Consider the following 22,766-nt stretch of genomic DNA (forward strand, 5'->3'; position numbering starts at 1 on the left):
GGGACCACCATTAGGACGTCTGCTGTTGCACGGAGCGAGATGACAAGCCACTGGAGGGTCTGAGCAGAGTGATACAAACTGACTTTTAAAAGAATCACTGTAGTTTCTGTGTGGGGAACAGAATGAACAAGGGCAAGGACAGAGGTAAGGAAATCAGGCAGGAGAGAAGTTCAGTAACCCAGGCGACGCAGGACATGTGGCTGCTGAGACCTTTCTGACAATTAACAGCAGAGATGGTAGAGTGTTGGGTACTGGATATGATGGGCAGAGGTTTTATACACACACACACACACACACACACACACATAGATATATTTCAAATACTGAGATGTTTATTGCATTTTAAAGTAGCCACAATCTAAAATATCCTGTTCAAATTCTTCCAGAATTCCTGTGCAGCACACAATATCAAATACTGAAATAGTGTTCTCACAGTATTACACTTGAAAATACCACTTAGGAACACTATTTTAGGAAATAGAGAGAGGGTTTAAGGCAAGACATTCATTTGGAATCATATATATATCTGGGTTTGCTGATGAATGTTTAAAATGATTCTAAAGGGCCTTCCCTGGTGGAGCAGTGGTTAAGAATCTGCCTGCCAATGCAGGGGACACGGGTTCGAGCTCTGGTCCGGGAAGATCCCACATGCCGCGGAGCAACTAAGCCCGTGTGCCTCAACTACTGAGCCTGCGCTCTAGAGCCCATGAGCCACAACAAAGAGAAGCTACCACAGTGAGAAGCCCGCGCACCACAAGGAAGAATAGCCCCCACCTGCCGCAACTAGAGAAAGCCTGTGCATAGCAACAAAGACCCAATGCAGCCAAAAATAAATAAACAAATAAAAAACAGTAATTATTAAAAAAAAAAAAAAAGACTCTAAAGTATTTTATCCCAAGCAGCTGAAAGAAGCAATTGCTATTTTCTAAGAAGAAGATGGTGGGAACAATTTTTGGAGAGAAAATCCAGAGTTTTGTTTTGGGGCATGTTATCTTTGCGACGTCTACTGAACATGTAAATGGAGAGGGAGACAATTATATATATGTATCTGGGGTTCAGAGGAGAAATCTGACTAGAGACTTGGAAGAGGTCAACATGCGGATTATAGTATTTCAAGTACGAGGATAGAGTGAGTAGAGATGGAGAGAGGAAAGGACCTGAAGAATGCTGAGAACAAGGACAGTTACAGGTGAGGGACACCAAGTGGCATCAGAGAGGGACGGTGGAGGCAGGAAGAGTAAGACAGGAGAACCTGGGTCCCAGTGGACAGTGAAGGAAGTGTTCCCGAGCGGAGGGTCCAGCGTGGACGGCAGGTCAGGGAGGAGGACTGAGAACCGGCCATCAGCCCTGACAGCAGGGCGGCCACTGCAGACCTGCCTGCAGCTCTCTGGTCCAGCGGGAGGAGCAAGAGTTTGGCTGGGCTGGGCTGGGCTCCAGGGAGACCAGGAGAGGGTCCTGAGACAGGGAATATAGCTGAACTTTAGAAGAGATTTTTTTCCTAAAGAGGAACAATTTTAAGAAGGGGACATGCAGAAATGTACTAGTCCAAGATGCCCTAGGACTCTGGTCAGTAAAGTGTATATACGTATAGTTCTGTAAATCAATACCATAAGTTTAATCTGAAAGTAATTAAAATATATTACTTCTCTGTTCCCTCATATGTCACCTTGATCCTCCCTTATTTCTTTTCTTTTCCTCCCTCAGGGAAATTTATCAGGGTAGTATAAAGCTAATTTTAAAATATATTATTCTGTGAAAATGATCTTTGTCTATGACCTTAACACAGGACAAACCCTAGTAGATCTTACCTCTCACTAGTTCCTTACAATCTACTGCAGTGAATGGCCTCATATCTAGCACACAGTAGGAAGTAAAACTATTGTGTGTGTGCATGTATATAGTTGTGTATGTATATTTATATACATATGTTGTTTTATTTTAAAGATGTAGGTGGTTGTAATAATTTTCAAGGTTCCATTGTCTCTAGAATTCTATTAAATAAAACAGTAGTCTTCTCCCAGTACGTAACGTATTCTTGTATAAGGAAAAATCTGTGAAACCTAAACAGCCATTTCTATAAGAAAGAAAATAACCTCAAGAATTTATATACTAAAATGAACTAGTCTCACATTTAATAATGTAATATTTAAATTCTTCTGAAAGGTTAGACTACATAGCTATAGTCTTTTTTTTTTGTAAAACAATTTAACTTATTTAACAATGGAAAGTAATTTAGAATGGAAGACAGATATCATACAAATACTGGTTTAATTTATCATCTCAATAGGTCAGTCTTACACATTTGGATCAAAAAATTCACTTATTAGGTAAGCTTCTTGTCTGACTAAAATACAGATATTCTCAGATTTTAATGGTTTGCAATCCAATATGTGACTGTAATTGGGCCCTGGAAAGTTGGAATTAATTTTTCATGGACTCAATACTCAATTATGGCTATGTTCCCTACTGTGCTTTCTGTAGTGTATGCTTGCTTCTCCTGGAAAATATATTCCCCATTTCTAACTGGAAATATCGCAAGAAATTTTAACCCCACTAAGCAAGACAAACTCCTTCCATTCATGCCCTTGTTCACTTATGAGTAAGGGCATTCCCCTCTTTGGGACAGGCACAGTAGTTTGGGAAATGAAAGCCTGGCAGGGGGTTCTGAAATCTGTGGCTGGATGTCCCAGATCCAGGAGGAGGAGAAGTTTTACTTTGTGGTCACCAAGATGGTAGAACTGACCCACAAGGAACATGGACTGGGGAGGACATGAGAAACCTAGAGAATGACTATATTTCAGGGTCTCTAAATCTTGCTTTTTCAGTAAGGCACTCAGGTATACACTGTCGAAGGAATTTCTAAAGACATGATCTCTCTCTCTGACTCCTGCCTGTGACACCTTATTAATTTTAACTCCTGAATAACTGTCAAATCTGTATCTTCCTTTCTATTTTCACTGAATCCATTTGAATGATCAGAGTATCTTGCATGGCACAATTTAATGCCTGGGTTTCTTAAACCGGCGTCCACAGTGAGAGTGTGATAGAAAGAAAATGAGCATTGTGTTCTGACCTTTCCCCAACACACAGTGCTGATGTTGATGGTGACGGTATGACTGGAAAGCTTGTGAGGAATTCTGTCAGTGGACTGGAAGCACCCGGATCCATGCACAGTAAGACCCTGTTGTTCGGGTTGAATCTTCTCATGTTTTCTGACTCGCACCTGGGGAGCTGTGGACACATGGTGAGACCACGCAGGTATGTACTCCCTTCCTCCCTGAACTACCCGCCAGAACTTCCCTCAATGTGTTGCCAAACAGCTCACAAATTAAATAAACTCTACTTTGCAAGTAAATATTAAACAGAATTTTCATTTTAAGGATGGGTTTTTGTTTTTCTTTCTTTCTTTTTTGGCTGTGCCGCGTGGCATGCGGGATCTTAGTTCCCTGACCAGAGATCGAACCCATGCCCCCTGCAGTGGAAGCGAAGAGTCTTAACCACTGGTCCGTCAGGGAAGTCCCAAAGAAGGAATTTTTATGCTCCATCACCCAACTACCCTTTGCTGATGCTATATATGTTGGCAAATGTGGACTGTGTAGGTTTACAAGTAAACAGCACTGTGAAGTTGTTATATTTTCACAATCTGCTCATTTGTGTTTTATATGTTACTACCATTTACGTCATACACACATATCCGATGGCCTGATGTGATGATTTCTAAAGATGAGGTGTGAAATAGAAGAGGAGCTTGCTAACCCTACAGACAATTCTGATAAGGTCAGTGATAAAGAACTACCTTCTTTTGTATCAATTCCCTGCACTCAATGCAACATGGGATACAAAACAATGTTGTCTTTATAATGAAAGCCACTTGTCATCATTTTACACAGGGCATCCAAGCTGTCCTATTCATTGTGCATTGTACATGGAAACGACTTACAAACACAGCACTGACTTCAGCAAACTTGAAGACCCTTAAGTGCAAATCACAGCCATTTGACAGGTAATGGTGCTGATTATTTTAAACGGCTATTGGAATCTCAAATAGAGGAACACTTTGGTGGAAAAAAAGTCACGTTGGTGAAAAGGCTCAGGAAGCAAGTTATTTAATAGCAGAATTTATTGACCAGAAAGAACAAAGTCAAACAGTTGGTGAAAACTTATAACTCAGCATGACGAATTACAGTAAGTGCAGAGTGGGATTCCAGGATAAGACACAGTGGGAGAATCGGGAAGGAGACTTCTCCCAAATGTAAAATGGTACCTCCGCTTAACACACTGATGGCATGGCACGTGATGCTGAGGAGGACTTCTACAAGAAACTGGAGAAACAGCCTGTCCAACAGGTTGCTAGTCAACAGATCTCACTAACAAACGTAAACAGTGGTAAAATTCAAGAACATGTTTTCTGCTGTAACAGGTGCTTTAAATAAGCAAAGACCAAGATGTATTTAAAGGTTTGTACTCCTATCCTGAAATAAAAGACGTTAGAGAAACGGTGCTGGCAACTATACAGATGGTGCCCAATTGTTGAGCTCATGGGAGGTTTGACTCTTGTTTACAAAAGAAAATCCTCATGTTGTCACAACACGTGGTTCTCTTACAGGAAGGGACTATTGTGAAAGCTTGGGGGAAATGCCACAAAATGATTACCTGTATAAACTAAAGACAAACTTAAGAATGTTTAAGGACTCTGTGGACACCTAGATGAAGAAGATTGTGAAGGGCAGAGAAGAGCTACAGAAATGAGTGTCTGCAGTGACCCCCATCGCATGAGCCTAGCGTTCGACCCTGTCTATACACCACAACGAAAATCCACCACCTGGACCCCATCAGTCTCCACCTCTTTGCTCAGTTTTACCAATTTATTTACTTGTTTGTTTGCTTCGCAAGGCACCTGTCACCACCCGAAATCATGTTACCTCTTTGCCTCTCGTTTCATGGAGAAGTAAGTCTCATGAGGGGCCAAACATGCTCTGTCCTGGGCCCTAGACCGGTCACACACAGACTCCCTATGAACACTCATTCTAAATGAGTAAATAAACCAAATCATCGGGCACATGCAGCCTGCATTAGATGCTTCAGTCTCCGCTTCTTTTGTGAAAACTGGAGTATGGCATCTCACGTGACTCCTCTTCAGATCACACAGGAAGGTGTGTTTCTCAAAGCTCTCCAGCTGCCTATCTGTCAGGATAAAACTCATCTAACTTTAATTACCATTCTCATCATGTTTTCAGAGCTGATGCTGCTTAGGGTAAGTGGTTAAAAACGTAGACTTAACCTCTCTGTGATTCAGTTTTCTTATCTTTGAAAAGGAAATAATAATAGAGCCTGTGGCACATGTTTTAAGAATTTTGTAAAATAATGAACACGGTTTCTTCCAGTTTCTAGAACAAGTTAATTTCTCGGTAAATATTAGCTAATATCTTCCGGCACTTTTTTTCTGTATTGTAGCATCCCCTACCCGATCCCATCCTTGAGATATTTGGAAATTCCAATAAATGAATAAATTATGAAAGCCAATATATATTGGCTGTTAGTCTTTGGGTAGATGTGGTGGGTAAATGCTTCAGGATGCCGTGAATGAAAGAAGCTAATCTGCCCTGTGGGAACTCGGGGGAAGAAAACGATTTTACTGAATATATGCTTTTTATTATAACCAAGTCTGTCAACATCCTTTACTTCTCTAATCATTACTACTATATTGGGAGAGCTCTGTTTTCAGACTTTTTTAAGTAAAGATATAGAAGTTTTTCTTGATGACACATTATGCTCCTCATAGCTCAGGACTGATAATAAACCACAGGATGGAATTTTATTCTGTGTGATACAGACATGACTGATAAGAAGCACTCAGGGCCGTGAGTCACAGCACTTCTATGCTGAAGTCAGTGACCGGCACAGACAGGACATTCTCTGTAATACGAGTACACTGATGGTGGCCTAGGCCTCCTGGTCATCCCACTCTGCAAATTCCAGACTTGAGATACTGAAGAGTGAGGCTCATCCTTGTTGGACCTGAGGACAGACTTCCCAAATCCCACAGAGGCAATGACATGACAAGTCTCAACTGGAAAAGATTTATGGCACATGTTTGGACAAAACAGAGATTTCACTGACTTGCGTTCTGAATTACTGAATGACATGGCAAAAATCTTAGAGCAGTGAGTGACAAAGAGCTTCTCTACATGGAGGAACTGCATCCTTCCTAACCTCTAAGAGACAGAGATGTGATTTCCTGTGGCAGGGGAGGGCTATCTGTGGGGAAAACTGTGCTATGATTTGGAAGGAAAGACGGAGGGAATTATTGGAAACTTAAAAAAGACAGTGACACAGGGAGTTTGAAAAATGACTGAATTATCTATTGTCAATATGGCATAATTTTTTTAAAAAATCAGATCAGCTTACACAACCTGAGTCAGATCACAGCAGAGAAGAGGGAGATGCTTCAGAGCAGGTGGAGGAGAACATGAAGGGTGCTGCTTAACTGGGATACAGTGTGTGGCTGGGGGCCCAGAAGCAAGTGACAGAATTGGGGAGATGCTTCAAGGCAGAGCTACATTGAGGTTTTCATTCTGTTCTCGAGATGTAACCAGGGTGTACCTGGTGTGATCCACAGCCCAATGTTACCCCTGATGATTCAGCCAATTCTCCCAAAGGGCCCATCTCTGTTGACGGCTGGTGGGGGCAGGGGGAGCTCTGGTGAGGCTGGAGGGCAGAGGCCAGTGCCTCAGATTTAAGTTGTATACCTGACCTCCACCTGGAAAATTCCACATCTGAAGGGACTTACTAAAAGCCTGCTTCACTGAAGACTGTATATAATTGTAGCTCATTTACTTTAATCCTACATCAAGATAAACGTGTTTTACATATACATTAAAAAATATATATGTATATACACACTTGCTTCTGGAAACTTTTAATTTTTTCAAATATGTACCAATCATAATTTAAATTTTCTCTTTATTTTCCATTGATTTAATTATCTATATACACATGCCAGCCATTTTTCTACGAAATAGGTAATAGTTGAGCATTTTAATCATACTGTATCTGTATAGGACTCTGCAAGTCAGTCAAATGTGACACTAAAACTATTTCTATAAAGCAAATATTTGAATGGATCATGTTCTCCCAATGTTAAATGGGAGAATATTAAAACTGGTGATTTTAATCCAGACTAAGGACAAAGCATGTAAGATGTGAATGTAGTTAACAAAGTTATGCTCTAGATATTTCAAAATCTGTATTATTCCAAATATATATTGTACATAAGACTATTTACAATACCCACCAGACACTGGAATGATTCAGAATCATAAGTGCCCTAAATGGATTTTATAAACATGAAATATTTAATTACGAGCTCTTGTTCATCATGTTAGAATTTAGAAGGGATCCTGTGAGATGATATAATTGGTTCAGTCCTCTAGTAAAACGCGTCAAATAAAATGTCTTTTTCTCAACAACAGCAAAACAAATGTTACAAATAGAAAAATTCAAAATCACTCCATTGACTTCAAGGAAGCCACAAAAACAGTGAAGCAGGTGCTGCATATGCCTGCTGTTAATAAAAATAATAATAATTCCATTTCTCCATTGTGAGCACCTTTAAAAGAAAGGTGTGATTTAGTCCACTTCTGCTACCTGGGAGGTTTATTCAGTTTCAAGTACAACTTCCCAGCATGTGACCATAGAGAGACGACCAGAGGGTATAATGGGTGTGGCTCCCTCCCTCCACACCCCCATCACCCGCCAGGGGCCCACTCTGCAGTGTAGACAGCCCTCAGCGTGCTTCACACTGCAGTGCAAACCCGTGAAAGCAATTCCCAAGTCAAAACACAGTCTTTCAAAAACACACATCAAAGCATCACTTGGAGGATTGTGAGATGGCAGAACACAGTATCCAGACCTCTGGAATATTCTCTTTTTAAGTCTGAATATTGGTGGGAACCGCTGGGTAACAGGCATCATCAAAAATACAAAACAGCCTAATGAAAGCAACAAAATATGGGAAAGCCAACTGCTTGCAAAGTATTACCTACAACCAAGCTTAATAGCAACAAATGCACCTTTTGTGTTACATGCAACTGATGTTGCTAAGAGAATAATGTTTTCTTTGTATGGAAACATATTAGTATACTATATTTGGCCATATTTAAGACCTAAATAACATGTAGATTTGTGGGACTGGTGGCTTGGAGATAACTATATCCCTAAGAATTATGACACTATTTTCTCCGCCTCCTTAGTGATAGAAAACAACGTGCTCCTGGCCATTGTCGTAGCTACTTATTAACATCAAATGGTCCTCACTGTATGCCATCCACAACGCAAGAGACTGGAAGTTCAAAGATGCTGTAGAAAGAGGCTTGCTTTCAAAAGATGAAAACTTATTTCATTCAAGTCAAGGTTCCTAAGATGCACCACTATGCTTTGTGCCATTAAGAAATAAGCAAACAAAATTTAAAAACTCTTAAAAATAAGATACAAAGTTTAATTTTAGCTCTGAGCAAGTCATGAACCGGTCACACAAATCTATTACTGTTTGTGGAATTTTTTTCCTCTATTTTGGGAGATTTAACCATTTCTCCTGCCTTCAGTTGAAATGCTTAGAGTATGAAGGTAAGCTATTTCCAATGTAAGATATTGGGTTGGCCAAAAGGTTTGTTTGTTTTTTCCGTACGATGGCTCTAGTAGCGCTTCGTTCTCTTTAACTTCATTCAAAACAATTTTGTTAGATTGTATTGTGACAGCTGTCGTATCAGCATGCATTTAAAAAAAACTTATCAAAATTGGTGAATTTTTGTGTAGCCATTTTAATATTGAAGATGGAAGAAAAAATGCAACAGTTTCAGCATACTGTGCTCTATTATTTCAAGAAAGGTAAAAATGCAACTGAAATGCAAAAAAAGATTTGTGCCGTGTATGGAGAAGACACTGTGACTGACTGAACGTGTGAAAAGTGGTTTGCGAAGTTTCATGCGGGAGATTTCTCGCTGGATAATGCTCCATGGGCAGGTAGACCAGTTGAAGTCGATAGTGATCAAATCAAACAATCAACGTTATACCACGCAGGAGATAGCTGACATACTCAAAAGATCCAAATCAAGCTTTGAAAATCATTTGCACCAGCTTGGTTGTGTTAATCGCTTTGATGTTTGGGTTCTACATAAGTTAAGTGAAAAAAACCTTCTTCACCGTATTTCCACATGTGATTCTCTACTTAAACATAACAAAAACGTTCCATTTTTCAAATAAACTGTGATGGGCAATGAAAAGTGGATACTGTGCAATAACGTGGAATGGAAGAGATCGTGGGGCAAGCGAAATGAACCACCACCACCACACCAAAGGCCAGTCTTCATCCAAAGAAGGTGATGCTGTGTATATGGTGGGATTGGAAGGGAGTTCTATTATGAGCTCCTTCCGGAAAACCAAACGATTAATTCCAACAAGTACTGCTCCCAATTAGACCAACTGAAATCAGGACTCGACGAAAAGCATCCGGAATTAGTCAACAGAAAATGCATAATTTTGCAACAGGATAACAGCAAGACAGCATGTTTCTGTGATGACCAGGCAAAAACTGTTACAGCTTGGCTGGGAAGTGCTGATTCATCCACTGTATTCACCAGACATTGCACCTTCAGATTTCCATTTATTTCAGTCTTTACAAAATTCTCTTAATGGAAAAAATTTCCATTCCCTGGAAGACTGTAAAAGGCACCTGGAACAGTTCTTTGCTCAAAAAGATAAGAAGTTTTGGGAAGATGGAATTATGAAGTTTCCTGAAAGATGGCAGAAGGTAGTAGAACAAAAAGGGTGAATACACTGTTCAATAAAGTTCTTGGTGAAAATGAAAAATGTGTCTTTCATTTTTACTTGAAAACCAAAGGAAATTTTTCGCCAACCTAATCGTAAAAAAAGAAAAAAAAAACCACACAGCCTCCTCCACTTTACTTGTGGACACTTTTCCCTTTGTCCTTTAATAGGGTGACATAAAAGCTTTTAGAGTGTGACCTCATTTTTTGCTAAATCAGGATGTGTGTACATTAAAAAACAGAAGACCATATATTAAAACAAAAATGTACATCTGGGTTACGTCTAGGTGGTAAGCATTATACAAAGTTTAACTTTATTTTATAAATGTCTAATATCCTCAATATATGATTTCTCCATCCTGTTTCATTGTCATGAGATTCCCGGTCACCAGTTGAATATATTTTAATTGAGTTGGGCTGTTGGCTGATTCTCTCCCTCTTCCTTCTGCTGTGGCATCTCCATGCAAGCAGACCTTAGCTCTCTGTTCATAACTCTTTCCAAATTATCTACAAGAGTGTGTAGCTCACTATGGATAACAGTATGGAGGTTCCTTAAAATACTAAAAATAGAACTAGCATATGACCCAGAAATCCCACTACTGGGCATATACCCTGAGAAAACCATAATTCAAAAAGATATATGTACCACAATGTTCACTGCAGCACTATTTACAGTAGCCAGGTCATGGAAGCAACCTAAGTGTCCATTGACAGATGAATGGGTAAAGAAGATGTGGCACATATATATACAATGGAATATTACTCAGCCATAAAAAGGAATGAAATTGAGTTATTTATAATGAGGTGGATGGACCTAGAGGCTGTCATACAGACAGAAGTAAGCCAGAAAGAGAAAAACAAATACCGTATGCTATCACATATATACGGAATCTAAAAAACAAACAAACAAAATGGTTCTGAAGAACCTAGGGGCAGGACAGGAATAAAGATGCAGTCGTAGAGAATGGACTTGAGGACACGGGGAGGGGGAAGGGTAAGCTGGGGGGTGGAACAAAGTGAGAGAGTGGCATGGACATATATACACTACCAAATGTAAAACAGATAGCTAGTGGGAAGCAGCCGCATAGCACAGGGAGATCAGCTCAGTGCTTTGTGACCACCTAAAGGGGTGGGATAGGGAGGGTGGGAGGGAGACGCAAGAGAGAGGGGATATGGGGATATATGTATATGTATAGCTGATTCACTCTGTTGTACAGAAGAAACTAACACAACATTGTAAAGCAATTATACTCCAATAAAGATATAAAAAAAGAGTGTGTGGCTCAAAAATTTGCTGAATGAATAGGTTTTGTTTTGCTACTTGTAATATTACTATTGTGTTAAATAAGAAGAGCACTGAAAAGAAGAAAGGAAATGTATATAAATGCAAAGGGTGAGTAGGTGATACATATTAAAAGAAAAATAAAAGGTGACCACTTCTAAGATGTGTAAAGTTAACCAGGAACAGAAGAATTAACTAGGGAACCTCAGAGCCTCAAAGAAAATGGATATTCCTGTCTCCATTTATCATAAAGCACACACACACCACTTACAGAAAACAGAAGAGAAACAAAACAATATAAAACCTTCTCCACCCTTCTGTCCTGAGGACCAAGCATCATTCTTCTGGGCACACGGGGACATACAATTATTGCTACACACAAAGCCTGTGTCTGCCTCTCCGCAGTCATTTTGCACCTCTGTACTGCAGTCTGCACACTACTGATGCTGTCTCCATCGTGTGTGCGTGTGTGTACACATACACATGTGTGCACAGGTGTGTATGTGAGTGTGCATGTGTGTGTAATTCATGTTTTGGCTTAAAATGCAAGCAAATCAAAAGCACACACCTTGTTTTCTATTGTCTTTTGAGTGCCAAGAAGAGATATAAAAATAAGTAAATTTGGTTAAAGAAGTCAAGAGTCAGAGCTGAGCCAAATGAAGAGAGTGCAGGTGTCCCTGTGACAGAAAAGAAAGGATATTGGGAAGGGCAAGTGCAGAGACCTGAGAGGGAAAGTCACATGACCCTAACTCAGTTCATGAAAGAGGCTGCAAATATTAAACAGTGATGATGGGGAGGACGCTGACAACAAAAGGGCTGGTACCGAGAGGGGAATATATTGGAGAGTTGACAAGGACGAAGTAATGAATCAATAACACAAGATGAAGGATGACGGCCCAGAAGAATACAAGGGAGCCCCTAACGTGCAGTGAAGGGAAGCTGGCAAGGAACCCAACTTTCCCGGCAGAGATTAGTGACATACAAGAAAAGTAAACAGACCCCATCGTGGCATTTGGGCTGGAAGGGTGTCTGTGAGGGAAACACAAGGATGCTTAGTGCAGTGTTATAGCTGACAGTGGTGTCTAGTCTCTGCTTCTCCACCAATCTGTGACTCCCCTAATGGGAAAAGAAAGTCTACTGAACTATATCTATTCAAATTCCATTTCAAAACAGCTTAAAATGTTGTAAATGGAAATGAATGCCTTTTCTGTATCTGTATGAATTTGTTACTTCAAATTATGTACAAAATCCGCTGAAGAATAAAAGAAGTCAATGCTCCTTCCCCCAGAGGGACTCTGATAAACAGCTGTATTTTCTTAAAAGCATTGAACATAAAGCAAACTTTCTTATTTGTCTTTAGATGTCGAGTTATTCATTAAATCAAAGGTGCAATATAAATGTATAAATTGCTGTGACTGGTTACCCATCTCTTAAATATCTCTCAAATCCATTTTCTTCTCTCCAAGTCTGATGCCGTTGTGCTGATTTAGGTTCATACTGTCTCATAATTAAACTAAAGTCCTGAGGTTTCCTGCTTCTGATCTTGTGCCCTTCAAATCTGTCCATCTGACTGTGGGCAGAACGGTCTCTAAGACATAACGTGCATTATAATGTCCTTCCTTGCCTCCATGCCGTGCCCGACACTGACACCCTGGGCCATTAGCATCACATTTAAACCCTTTACCTGTCATTCAGGGTTCCATTTATGTCTTTTTGAATCTAGCTCTATTATTAATAATATTATTAATAATATTATTAATATTATTTAATATTAATATTATTTAATAACATTATTATTATTATTTATTAATAATATTATTAATAATAATAAAGAGAAGGAGGAGGGAAGAGAAGGAAGAGATGGAGAAAGAAGGAGGAGTGAGGGGAGGAAGAGGAGGAAGGAGGCATTTGTCTTAGTATTTGGAAGACAACGTTTTAGGTGTTTTACACTGATTTTATCCTCTTCACAACAACCCTCGAAGGTGGGTGCTGTTAACACCGTAAGGAAATACTGGGGCTCAAAGCCATTAGACGTTAAGTGGTTGTTTTTTGTATGCCACCTAGTCTGTGGTATTTTGTTATAGCAGCCTGGATGAACTATATAAGACAACGTTCAAATGTCTTAAATCACTTCAATCCTGAGTTTAATACCAAAAGAATACTACTCTCTGAGGAGCTCAAATTAAAATTAGGTACTAAAATTATGCCAGCACAAAATGTATTTGAGAAAAAAAATAAACACTCACATACACATATATCCATATATCAAAGGATTCCAAGGAAAGCTGTCTTCCATGTTTAATCCTTTCAATGAAAACCCCAGGAATAAACGTTGGTGAGCATTTGCTAATAATTCCCATAATCTGTGGTTCACTAACCACCTATTACTTTTAGGAAATTTGGTCACAGGACTCCTCAAGAGTTTTACCTGAGAAAATACGTATTGTTGAATGTGTTTACAATAAAATATATTAATAAATATCTTGTTACTGTGTTAATTTTTACTGAATTTCTACTAGACTAGTTCAGCAAGAACAATTGTTTTAGAAACCTGCTTCTCCACTAAATTGAATCTTCTTGAGGAACTTTTTTGGGTTTTTTTTTCCAACTTTCTGCCTACATATCAGGTTCTCCTAATATATGCATATTAATATAATACACATTATAATACACATTATATTAATACATATAATTCTAACATGCATTATATATAATGTGTTTTAATATAATATACATTAGGATAATTATATATGTATATAAATAAACATATGTAAGTGAATAGACTTCTAGTATTCCTTTTAACTTGACATCCCTCAGTATTATAAATTGTAACATACATTACTAAGAGACACAATGAACTTCCCACAATAATTACTTTCTATCAGCCGTTTTATGTTAACACTTGGTATAAACTGACACAGGGAACTTGGTTATGTAATGGTCAAAGCAGATCCAAGACCAGAAAAGAGTATAAATCATCATGAGAGGGTTAATCTTTCCAAAAACGAGTTTACTAACTAATCTCTCATTGACTCATCAATTTGGAAATTGATTTTAGATTTCTATTCGATCTGATTTTTTAAAGTTTACAAAGCATGTCAGACAACAAATTAAGGTGTACCAACAACTCTTCTCATCTAGAATTCTGTTAATGCTTCTAGCAGGAGTCACTGTCGGGAAACCTTTACATAACTGTTCTTTTCTCTTATGCTCAATATGTAATATACCTTCATCACCATGCGCTTCATCGGGAAACCCCCTTATGTGGACTGTCTCCCAAGGAATCAAATTAAGCCTAATTATACTTAATGGCAATGGCTGCTGCTTAATTTGGATGGTAATTCTGCTTAATTGAGATGCCTTCAGGTGACTAAGTAGTGCTCTTGTAAGAAGATCGGTGCGTTTGTCTATCAACTGGAAGCCTTGGTTCTTCTCTGAACATTTCACCAAAATAAATAAAGGAAGGCAAAGAATTTTCTGAAGCAGTATAACACAAAATTCCTGAAATTTAACTTGTTAATTGTTACGTGTTCAGAGTCAATAAAATATATATGAAGTCTTATACAAATATATATGAAGAAAAATCTATGTAAATGTACAAAAACATGAAAGAGAAAAGTGAACTTGTACAATGAGGAAAATGTATAAACCCAAACTGCACAAATTCATTATTTCATTTGTCATTTTGCAGTTTGGTCAAGTTTAAAAATCAACTTCAAAACATCAGAGGACGTATTTAATTAGTTTTAACTAATTTTAGTCCACTGGTGTCTGGTAAAACAGGATTATAATGGGATTTGAAACATTTGAAAAGCAAAAGATCAATCTGGTGATAACCGAAATCTCTTCCTTTGACCTTTTGCTTGTCTGCATGTGGTAGACATGACTGGTTACCCACAACCATTGGCCCTTTCTCTGGCTTCCAGATGGTTCTTTCCTCAGGCTGTCCATGATCTGGACTGTGGACATTTTACTCAATTGGACCAGAAGGGAAGCCTCTGGGAATTTCTAGACAATTCCTACCATTTCTAAGAAAGACATGCCACATTTCTTCATTGAACACTGAATGTGATGGTGTGGCAGCATCTTGTGACCTGAGGGGGATGGTATCACTGCTCTGGAGACCCAAGCAGAAAAGAAAGGCAAACACCTGAGCACTCAGCAAAGTTACTGAGTTCCTGAATTAAACCTGGAATCTCCCTGGCTCTGCATGAAATAGTTTTTCCCTAAAACTTCTGGCTTTTAGTCAGCTCTTCTATTATCTACAGCCAAAAATATCCTATTGACGCACTGAATAACCTATTATTTCACTTCCTTGTGGTTCTCGTCAAAGTGATAATGGAATAGATAGCTACAAAAGAAATAACTCTTCTTTAGGGAGGAAGAAAGCTAACGAAGAGGCTATCACAATGCAGTGCAAAGAGCACGTGTGTTTTTATCCCGAAGTAAGAGTAAGCAGCTGTGCTATCTTACCTTCCCTGGGTCTCAGCTCCCTCTCTGCCAGGTAAAGGGTTTAGACAATGGGAACTCTAAACTTCCTTTATTTGCACAGAGATATCAATTATTCCAGTATATACAGTGTGGATGAAGAATGTCACCTGCGGCATCAGTAAACAAAGGATGTTGTGGCCATCAAGCCACCAGCCTCTGCACCCTGAGGGGATTCAGGTTGGAGAAAAACAGGATACTGGCCCTAGATAGTTGAGGTGCTGCGTATCAAAGGAATGATTTCATTGAGCCCAGACCCTTGCATCTTCCCACACATAGAAAAGCGCTAAATTCCTTAACTTGAGAGGTCTGGTTTTCTCTTATTAACAGTGATCTTTTGATGTTCGACTGCCTGTTTTTTTCCAAAACCTCCTTTATACCCTGGCTCCTCCCGTACCTCTTCAGGGCAGTCCCTGAGATCTGAGAGGCTGTCTCCTGGGTTTACGTCCTCAGTACGTCTGCCGAATAAAACTAATCCTCAACTTTTAGGCTGTGCTTTTTTTCAGTTGACAATTGGAAAGAAACAGAAACACAGATATACAGGCATATCTTCCATATAGGAAAATATTTATGATGATCCCATATGTAATCTTGATTTAAATGAATTTTTAAAATACTGGAAGGGAGTTAAAACAATCTCCTGACGATTTAGTTTGGAGCCACTACTTTCCCTGTTGGAACACCAGGGTATCCCACTTCATCCATACAAGAGTTTAGTATTTTAAAACTCTACGTGGCACTTCTAGTTGCAAGATCACTACCATTCATGACAGTGGAGCCCAGTCCGCCCTCCGGCTGGCCCTGAGAGAAAGATCAGGACTCTCTTTGGCTCTTTCTGTCTCCACTGCACGATGTCACACACGTCCCAGGTTTCAGCAGCTAGGGAAACACCTGGAAATTGCGAATTGACCACTACCAGGGAGACCCACTTGGAGATACAGCAGGCACCTCACTCTCACTATGCCTAGAGCCAAACTCATCATCTCTTCCCATAAAAGACTGGTTTCTGAGGCCCTTTCCCTGGTTCGAGGTAGGGAGAACTTAGAATCTATTGCTCCAATCTGGAATAATTAGGAGAGTAAAGAAGGGCATCATCATCAGTAATTATGCAAAGACAGCGGATGCCCACCAGGACTCCCCAGGAAGCTAGACCCTGTGCCCATTCTGGCCAGGGCTTCACCACACACACCAAAGCCATTCCTGACTCCTCCTCCTCCCCGCTTACAGCACCTGCACTTGAAGCCAGGTGGACACAGTGTTAAGCAAGAGAATCAAAACCACCTGCCCATGGCTCCGCACCCCTTACTCCCCACCCTCCACCCATCAGTCATCAACTTTTGCTGAGTAGATATTAAAAGTTCTCATCACAAGAAAAAATATGTGTACCTGTGTGAGGTGATGGATGTTAACTAAACTTATTGCGGTAATCATTTAAAAACACATACGAAATCATTATGTTGTACACCTTAAACTAATACAATGTTATATGCCAACTATTACATCACAATAAAACTGGGAAAAAAAGAGCATAAACATAACCTCCAGAACCAGTAGGGGGCAAGCACACTGAGAATACTCACTAAGAATTAATCGAATATAAAACTGGAAAAAAAAGAGCATAAACATAACCTCCAGAACCAGTAGGGGGCAAGCACACTGAGAATACTCACTAAGAATTAATCGAATATAAAACTGGCTCTGCAACAAATGTAGACAGGTACACACACAATGCAGCAGAAGATTTTCAATTAAAACAACAAAATGTAAGGGTGCATGACATTCACCAGGTTGTTCGTTGTAAACAGTTGCCCAGGCAGAGTGCTGATTTCATCAGGTCGCAGAGGGGGAAGATGAGAGCCTTACCTTGTCTGGATCTGTTGTGGTGATGACCCACACACAGTGTGCATTGTCTTCGTACTGAACTGGGTAATTAGGGGAGGTAATGACACCACTGGGCCCACGCAGATTTGATCCACACGTTCTAGCTAGAAGTACATAGAGATGATATTACTTTCCACAGGATTTCATCTGTGTGATGAAGACACAAGATATACATGGAACTTCAAGTTATGTATCTAGCATTTATTGTAATGAAAAGCTATTTGTGAACTCAACTTGGCAAGTAGATTTTGCTCAGCCTTCAGGACCCTTGCTTGGTATCTGCAATGTTAACCTGGAACTCTTTATTATGTTTCCCAAGGCACTGCCATTCACAGAATGACTTAATTACAATAGCACCATGGACAATGTCAAATCAAATTAGTCCATTTCAAGCACCATTCTGACTCAGAGACGGTCTGTATGGACCTTTGGTTGCACCCAATGCAATAAGAATTCAGGAGACCGGAGTTAGTGTCTCAACTATGCCCTACACGATATGACCTTGAACCAGTAATCCCAACCCCCCACAGCTTCATCCTTTTAATTTTTTTTTTTTTTTTTTTTTTTTTGCGGTATGTGGGCCTCTCACTGTTGTGGCCTCTCCCGTTGCGGAGCACAGGCTCCAGACGCGCAGGCCCAACGGCCATGGCTCACGGGCCCAGCCGCTCCGCGGCATGTGGGATCTTCCCAGACCGGGGCACGAACCCGTGTCCCCTGCATCGGCAGGCGGACTCTCAACCACTGCGCCACCAGGGAAGCCCCATCCTTTTAATTTTAAATGAGGATGGTGGAACAGATGATATTTAAATTTCCTCTCAAGTTTTACACTGTATCATTGTATTCTGTAACAAACTGTACCAATTTCCTTATAGCACAATGCAAATAAGAACTTAAAACACAGTTGAATTTGTGAAGAAAGAAAATAGAAACGGTGGCTCTAAAAGGAAAAAGAAAATACCTTAAAAATGAAAGACCAAGTAAATCACGGAAGTAACATAACCCAGTAAGAATGACTAAATTTTGAATATAAAAGTATTTCAACTGACCTCCATTTTAAGAAAGAAGCCTTTAAAAAATCAGTACACAATTTTGTAAATCACATGTCAGCCTGAACTCCACTCTTAACATTAATAATTTAAACTGGGTTTGAGAAAAGAGCAGAAGAAACTAATTTCACAAATAAGAACTAATACAAGAGAATCTCAGGTTCATTTTCCTGAGATATCATATCACACGAACTGATTAAACTGCTGTCCACTGAAGAGTAGATTTTATTCATAACCCACCCTTCCTTCCTTCCTTTTGTTGGCTGAGCAAGTCAGGTATTGTCCTAAGAGACTGAGCTACAAGAGAACAGGATTCTGACCCCCAAGGGCCAGGTTGTAGGGGAGGAGTCACAGAAACCTTTTAATGGGGAAATCCCTAACTGCCCTCCAGGAATATATCTCTCTCTTCCATTTACATTGATACAGCAATAATATCAATTAGGCCTACTCCTAGTATTGTAATTGTCAATGTACAGATCTCTCTTTCCAACAAGGTTGTGGTTCCCTTGACCTTGGGAAAGCATCCTTCCCTCACTTATCTGTATATCCTCAGCACCATATCTAATGTTGACAGTTGCTGACATAAAAAATGTGGGAAGCTGACTTTACACAACATTTCAGGTACTTGATACTTACTATGAAAATAATTAGCTAAGAATTAATCTACTACACATTGATTAATAAAAACATATGAAAGTTAACTTTTAAAATATTGGCATTTGCTTTCCAGATGAACAACACTTTTTAATAAATATGGATAAAGTGTCACCTGGTTTTCAAAACCCAGCAGGTGTGTCCTGGTTCCAAAGGTCATTGAACAGAGCAGAGCCCACAAGCACATACACCTGTGCTGTATGATTTCCCTCTCCAGTGAGTCTGCCTTTAGGAACATGTTCTCGAGAGGATCATGAACTTCAGATCCGAAATTTTCTTAAAGCCCTCTAATATTACAGGTATTAATTACAGAAACTTAGAAGGAAAGTTATCAATAAAATTTGAGTTATCATACCTTTGTGTTACCCTACTTTGTGAAATTTCACACTGAAGAGCTGATAGAAACATAAATAGAGTGTTACTCAATAAATATCTGTTGACTAGTTTTAAACTAATATTATCAAAGTGCCATCCTACGCATTTCAAACTTCGAAAAAAGACATGTGAAGAATGTGTGCAGTGGGGAACTGATGTGTTACATTACCACGGACAATTTGTACTCATCCAGTCATTAGCCCCAGCTGTCAGTCTGCTAGAAAGTTCACCAAATCTGACAGCCTGTCAATGGCCCTGGGTCTTAGTTGTTTGCTTTGAGGCTTGACCTCAACTTAACTTATTGAAATTGGTTCCCAGCTCTTCATGAAATTCATCTTACCCCACTGTTTGGGGAGATAGGATTTTTAGTGATTATATTTTTAGTGAGATAACTATTAGTAAAATTTACATAGGAAACCAGCACATTTTCTACATTTTCCTGCATACACGGTACTGTGTTTCACATAGAACAAATTATGAATCCAGTCCCTTCAGAAGTATTTCTCACCAACACTTGTCAAATTAATACATAAAATATTTTTTCATTTTCTTAGAACTATGTCCCTATTTTTGCAGTACATTTTCCTAATAAATTAACTCTTTTTTCTACCCATACTTTTAATCAAGCCATCAAAATAATCAGCTGAAATGAAGTATGTGGGAATATTCAGGGCAGGGATTTTGTTTGTTTTGTTTTCTTCCCTGTATAACCTCAACAATTAGAACAATTCCTGACATTCAACAGTTACCCCATAGATACTTGTTGGTGTGTTTTTTTAGTAGGTTGATAGCCTTAAATAATAGGATTTAACTCTACTTATTTACTTCTAATCCTCTTTCTTGGGAAATTGTTGAGAATTCTAGCTAGTACCTCGGTCCTTGCCTTCTAAGCCGTCCCCATTCTAATCATCTGCCTCTTCATCATGTGGTCATCCTACCGTCATCACACCAATTACAATTCATTAGGTGCTCGTTTCTTGTATCAAGGCTTTCCTACTAGTCAGAGACAATTCTCAGATTTTCTATTGGCCACAACTCAAAGTCCAACCATCTATGTGTGGAGTCGCTATCAGATAACACTAATGTTTCTTGAGTGATCATGATTTCTGTGCGTCATTATCCAACTCCACACGGTGGGTGAAGTACAGACTGGACATTCTCTTCTGTGTCTCCTGCAGATGATCTGCTGCCTGGTGTTTTCCCTGCTCTCTGGGTCTGCTGCAGGAAGGGTCACACCAAGCTGCGACTTCTCCGAACTGTCGAGTGGACAGAGCAGAGGGAACTCTACTCCCTCCGCTGCAGCTGCTCAGACACAGAGAAAGCTTAGCGACCTGCTCTGATTATGATGAGCCATCTCCCTGTGTCCTTGCAGGTGGGGAACTACTTCCCACACAGTTGCTTCTGGATTAAACACACATTGGATTAGTCAACAAAGTATTTAATTAAGCAAATAATTAGGTAATTACAATATACTAGTGCCAAGCAAGTTTTTTTTTTTTTTTTTTTTTTTTTTTTTTTTTTTTTTTTTTTTTTTTTTTTTTTGCCAAGCAAGTTTTTATAGCAAGATTTAAATGCATTCCCATAATGGAAATGTATATACACATTTATACGTATGACAGTTGAACATCACTTTCTGCTCCTGCAAAGGCTTTCCCCCTTGTCAAAACCTTTTTGGAAATACAACACCTAATGTAAAGTAATGTACACTTAAATCTTAAAAATGCTTAATAAATGTTCTTTTGATAATAACCACGACCTAATTAATGTATAGCTAATATCACTCATGTGACAGTGGTCTAAATTTGTAAACTCAAATTTTGCTTATATCTTACATGTTTTTAAGATAAAAGCAGAATTCACAAAATGACCATTGGAAATATAGATCAAGAAGGAAAGTGGAAAGAGAGTATAAAACTAACCAATTCTGAATGTCAATATGTGACATTTATCCATTTAATCACTAAATATTTATTATGTATAAAACATTTGTTTCACACAATTTATCCTATATAATTTGAAGTAGTAATTTATCCATTTATGTATAATCGGTTCCAGGAATCTTTACTGTTCTATAGTAACTACTTAATTAATCAAAATAGTTGAAGAGAATAATATTCTAACTGACCAAACTTAAATTAACAGGATATCTGGACTCACATCTGAAGCTTTTTTCAAACACATTAAGAATTATACTGGATAGTGTATATCTTGTATGATTTAGAAGAAAACCACAGATTTTATGTCTATAACCAGACTGTCAACCAAAATGGAGAAAGTATGTCAGAGGTTAAGGGCTTGCTTTTCTTAATCACACCTGAGTTCTAGGCCTGGTTTATGAAGTTACTACATGTCCTATCTTAAATTATTTCATTTTAAGCCTCTCAGGTTATCCACATAATAATCGTAACTTCATCTATGATAGCTGTAAGGATTGAAGGAAAGAATTCGAGTAAAGCCTTCAGCACATTGTCCGACACACCATAGCATAGGGAGTAAGGAAATAGACAGTAAATGCTTTGTGAGAGTTGGGCACTGTTTCAGGCATAGAGGATACAGCAGAGAGAGAACAAAATTAAGTTCCTTGACTTCCTCAGGCAATTAAACACATGACCATTTAATTCAGGAGGATATTTGACCTTTACAGAAAAGCAGAGTCGGGGTTCAAAGCATATCTGGAAGAGGGTGGGCATGGAAGGGTTTGGATGAGACAACATCTGATGACCAGTGTAGGATGGAGACCCATATGGACACCTGGGGCAGAAGTGTTCCAAGCAGAAGGAAAACAAATGCAAGGGAGCTGTCACAAACTTCCCAGGCAGGTTCTAGGAACATAATTAGCACCAAATTAACATTAGCTTTCAGGTAATTTTATGTCAGTAGAATTTGAGAGCAGTGGTATAAAAATACATGGCTTTGTTATTTCCAGTAACTTAATAAAAAATAGAGAAAAACATGTTTTTCTCCCAAGTGACATTCAAGTAAAGAGTATAAATCCTTAGAAGTCTAGAAGCGAAACCAGAAATCTATCCAAATTCACTGGAATTAAAGTAAAAGTGTGAGAAATTAAGAGGTACAAACTTGCAGTCATGAAATAAATGAGTCACAGCATAGGGAATAAAGTCAGTAATAATTTAATAACTTTTTATGGTGACATATTGTAAGCAGACTTATGGTGATCATTTTGTAATGTACAGAAATACTGAATCACTATGGTGT

The 22,766-nt window shown here is 39.0% G+C and overlaps 1 protein-coding gene across 1 annotated transcript in view; it reads right to left on the reverse strand.

The window, feature by feature from the left end:
- CSMD1 (CUB and Sushi multiple domains 1) overlaps positions 1-22,766 on the reverse strand; it is a gene marked incomplete at its 3' end in the record, with an annotated part of 1,679,169 nt that overhangs the window by 457,616 nt on the left and 1,198,787 nt on the right. The window contains exon 17 of the mRNA XM_079726547.1: positions 17,458-17,579. Coding sequence (XP_079582673.1) covers positions 17,458-17,579 — 122 coding nt within the window. The remainder of the gene's footprint in view (positions 1-17,457; positions 17,580-22,766) is intronic.

Source organism: Hyperoodon ampullatus (genome assembly GCF_949752795.1).
Source record: "Hyperoodon ampullatus genome assembly, chromosome: 20".
In the NCBI taxonomy this organism is placed as follows: domain Eukaryota; kingdom Metazoa; phylum Chordata; class Mammalia; order Artiodactyla; family Ziphiidae; genus Hyperoodon; species Hyperoodon ampullatus.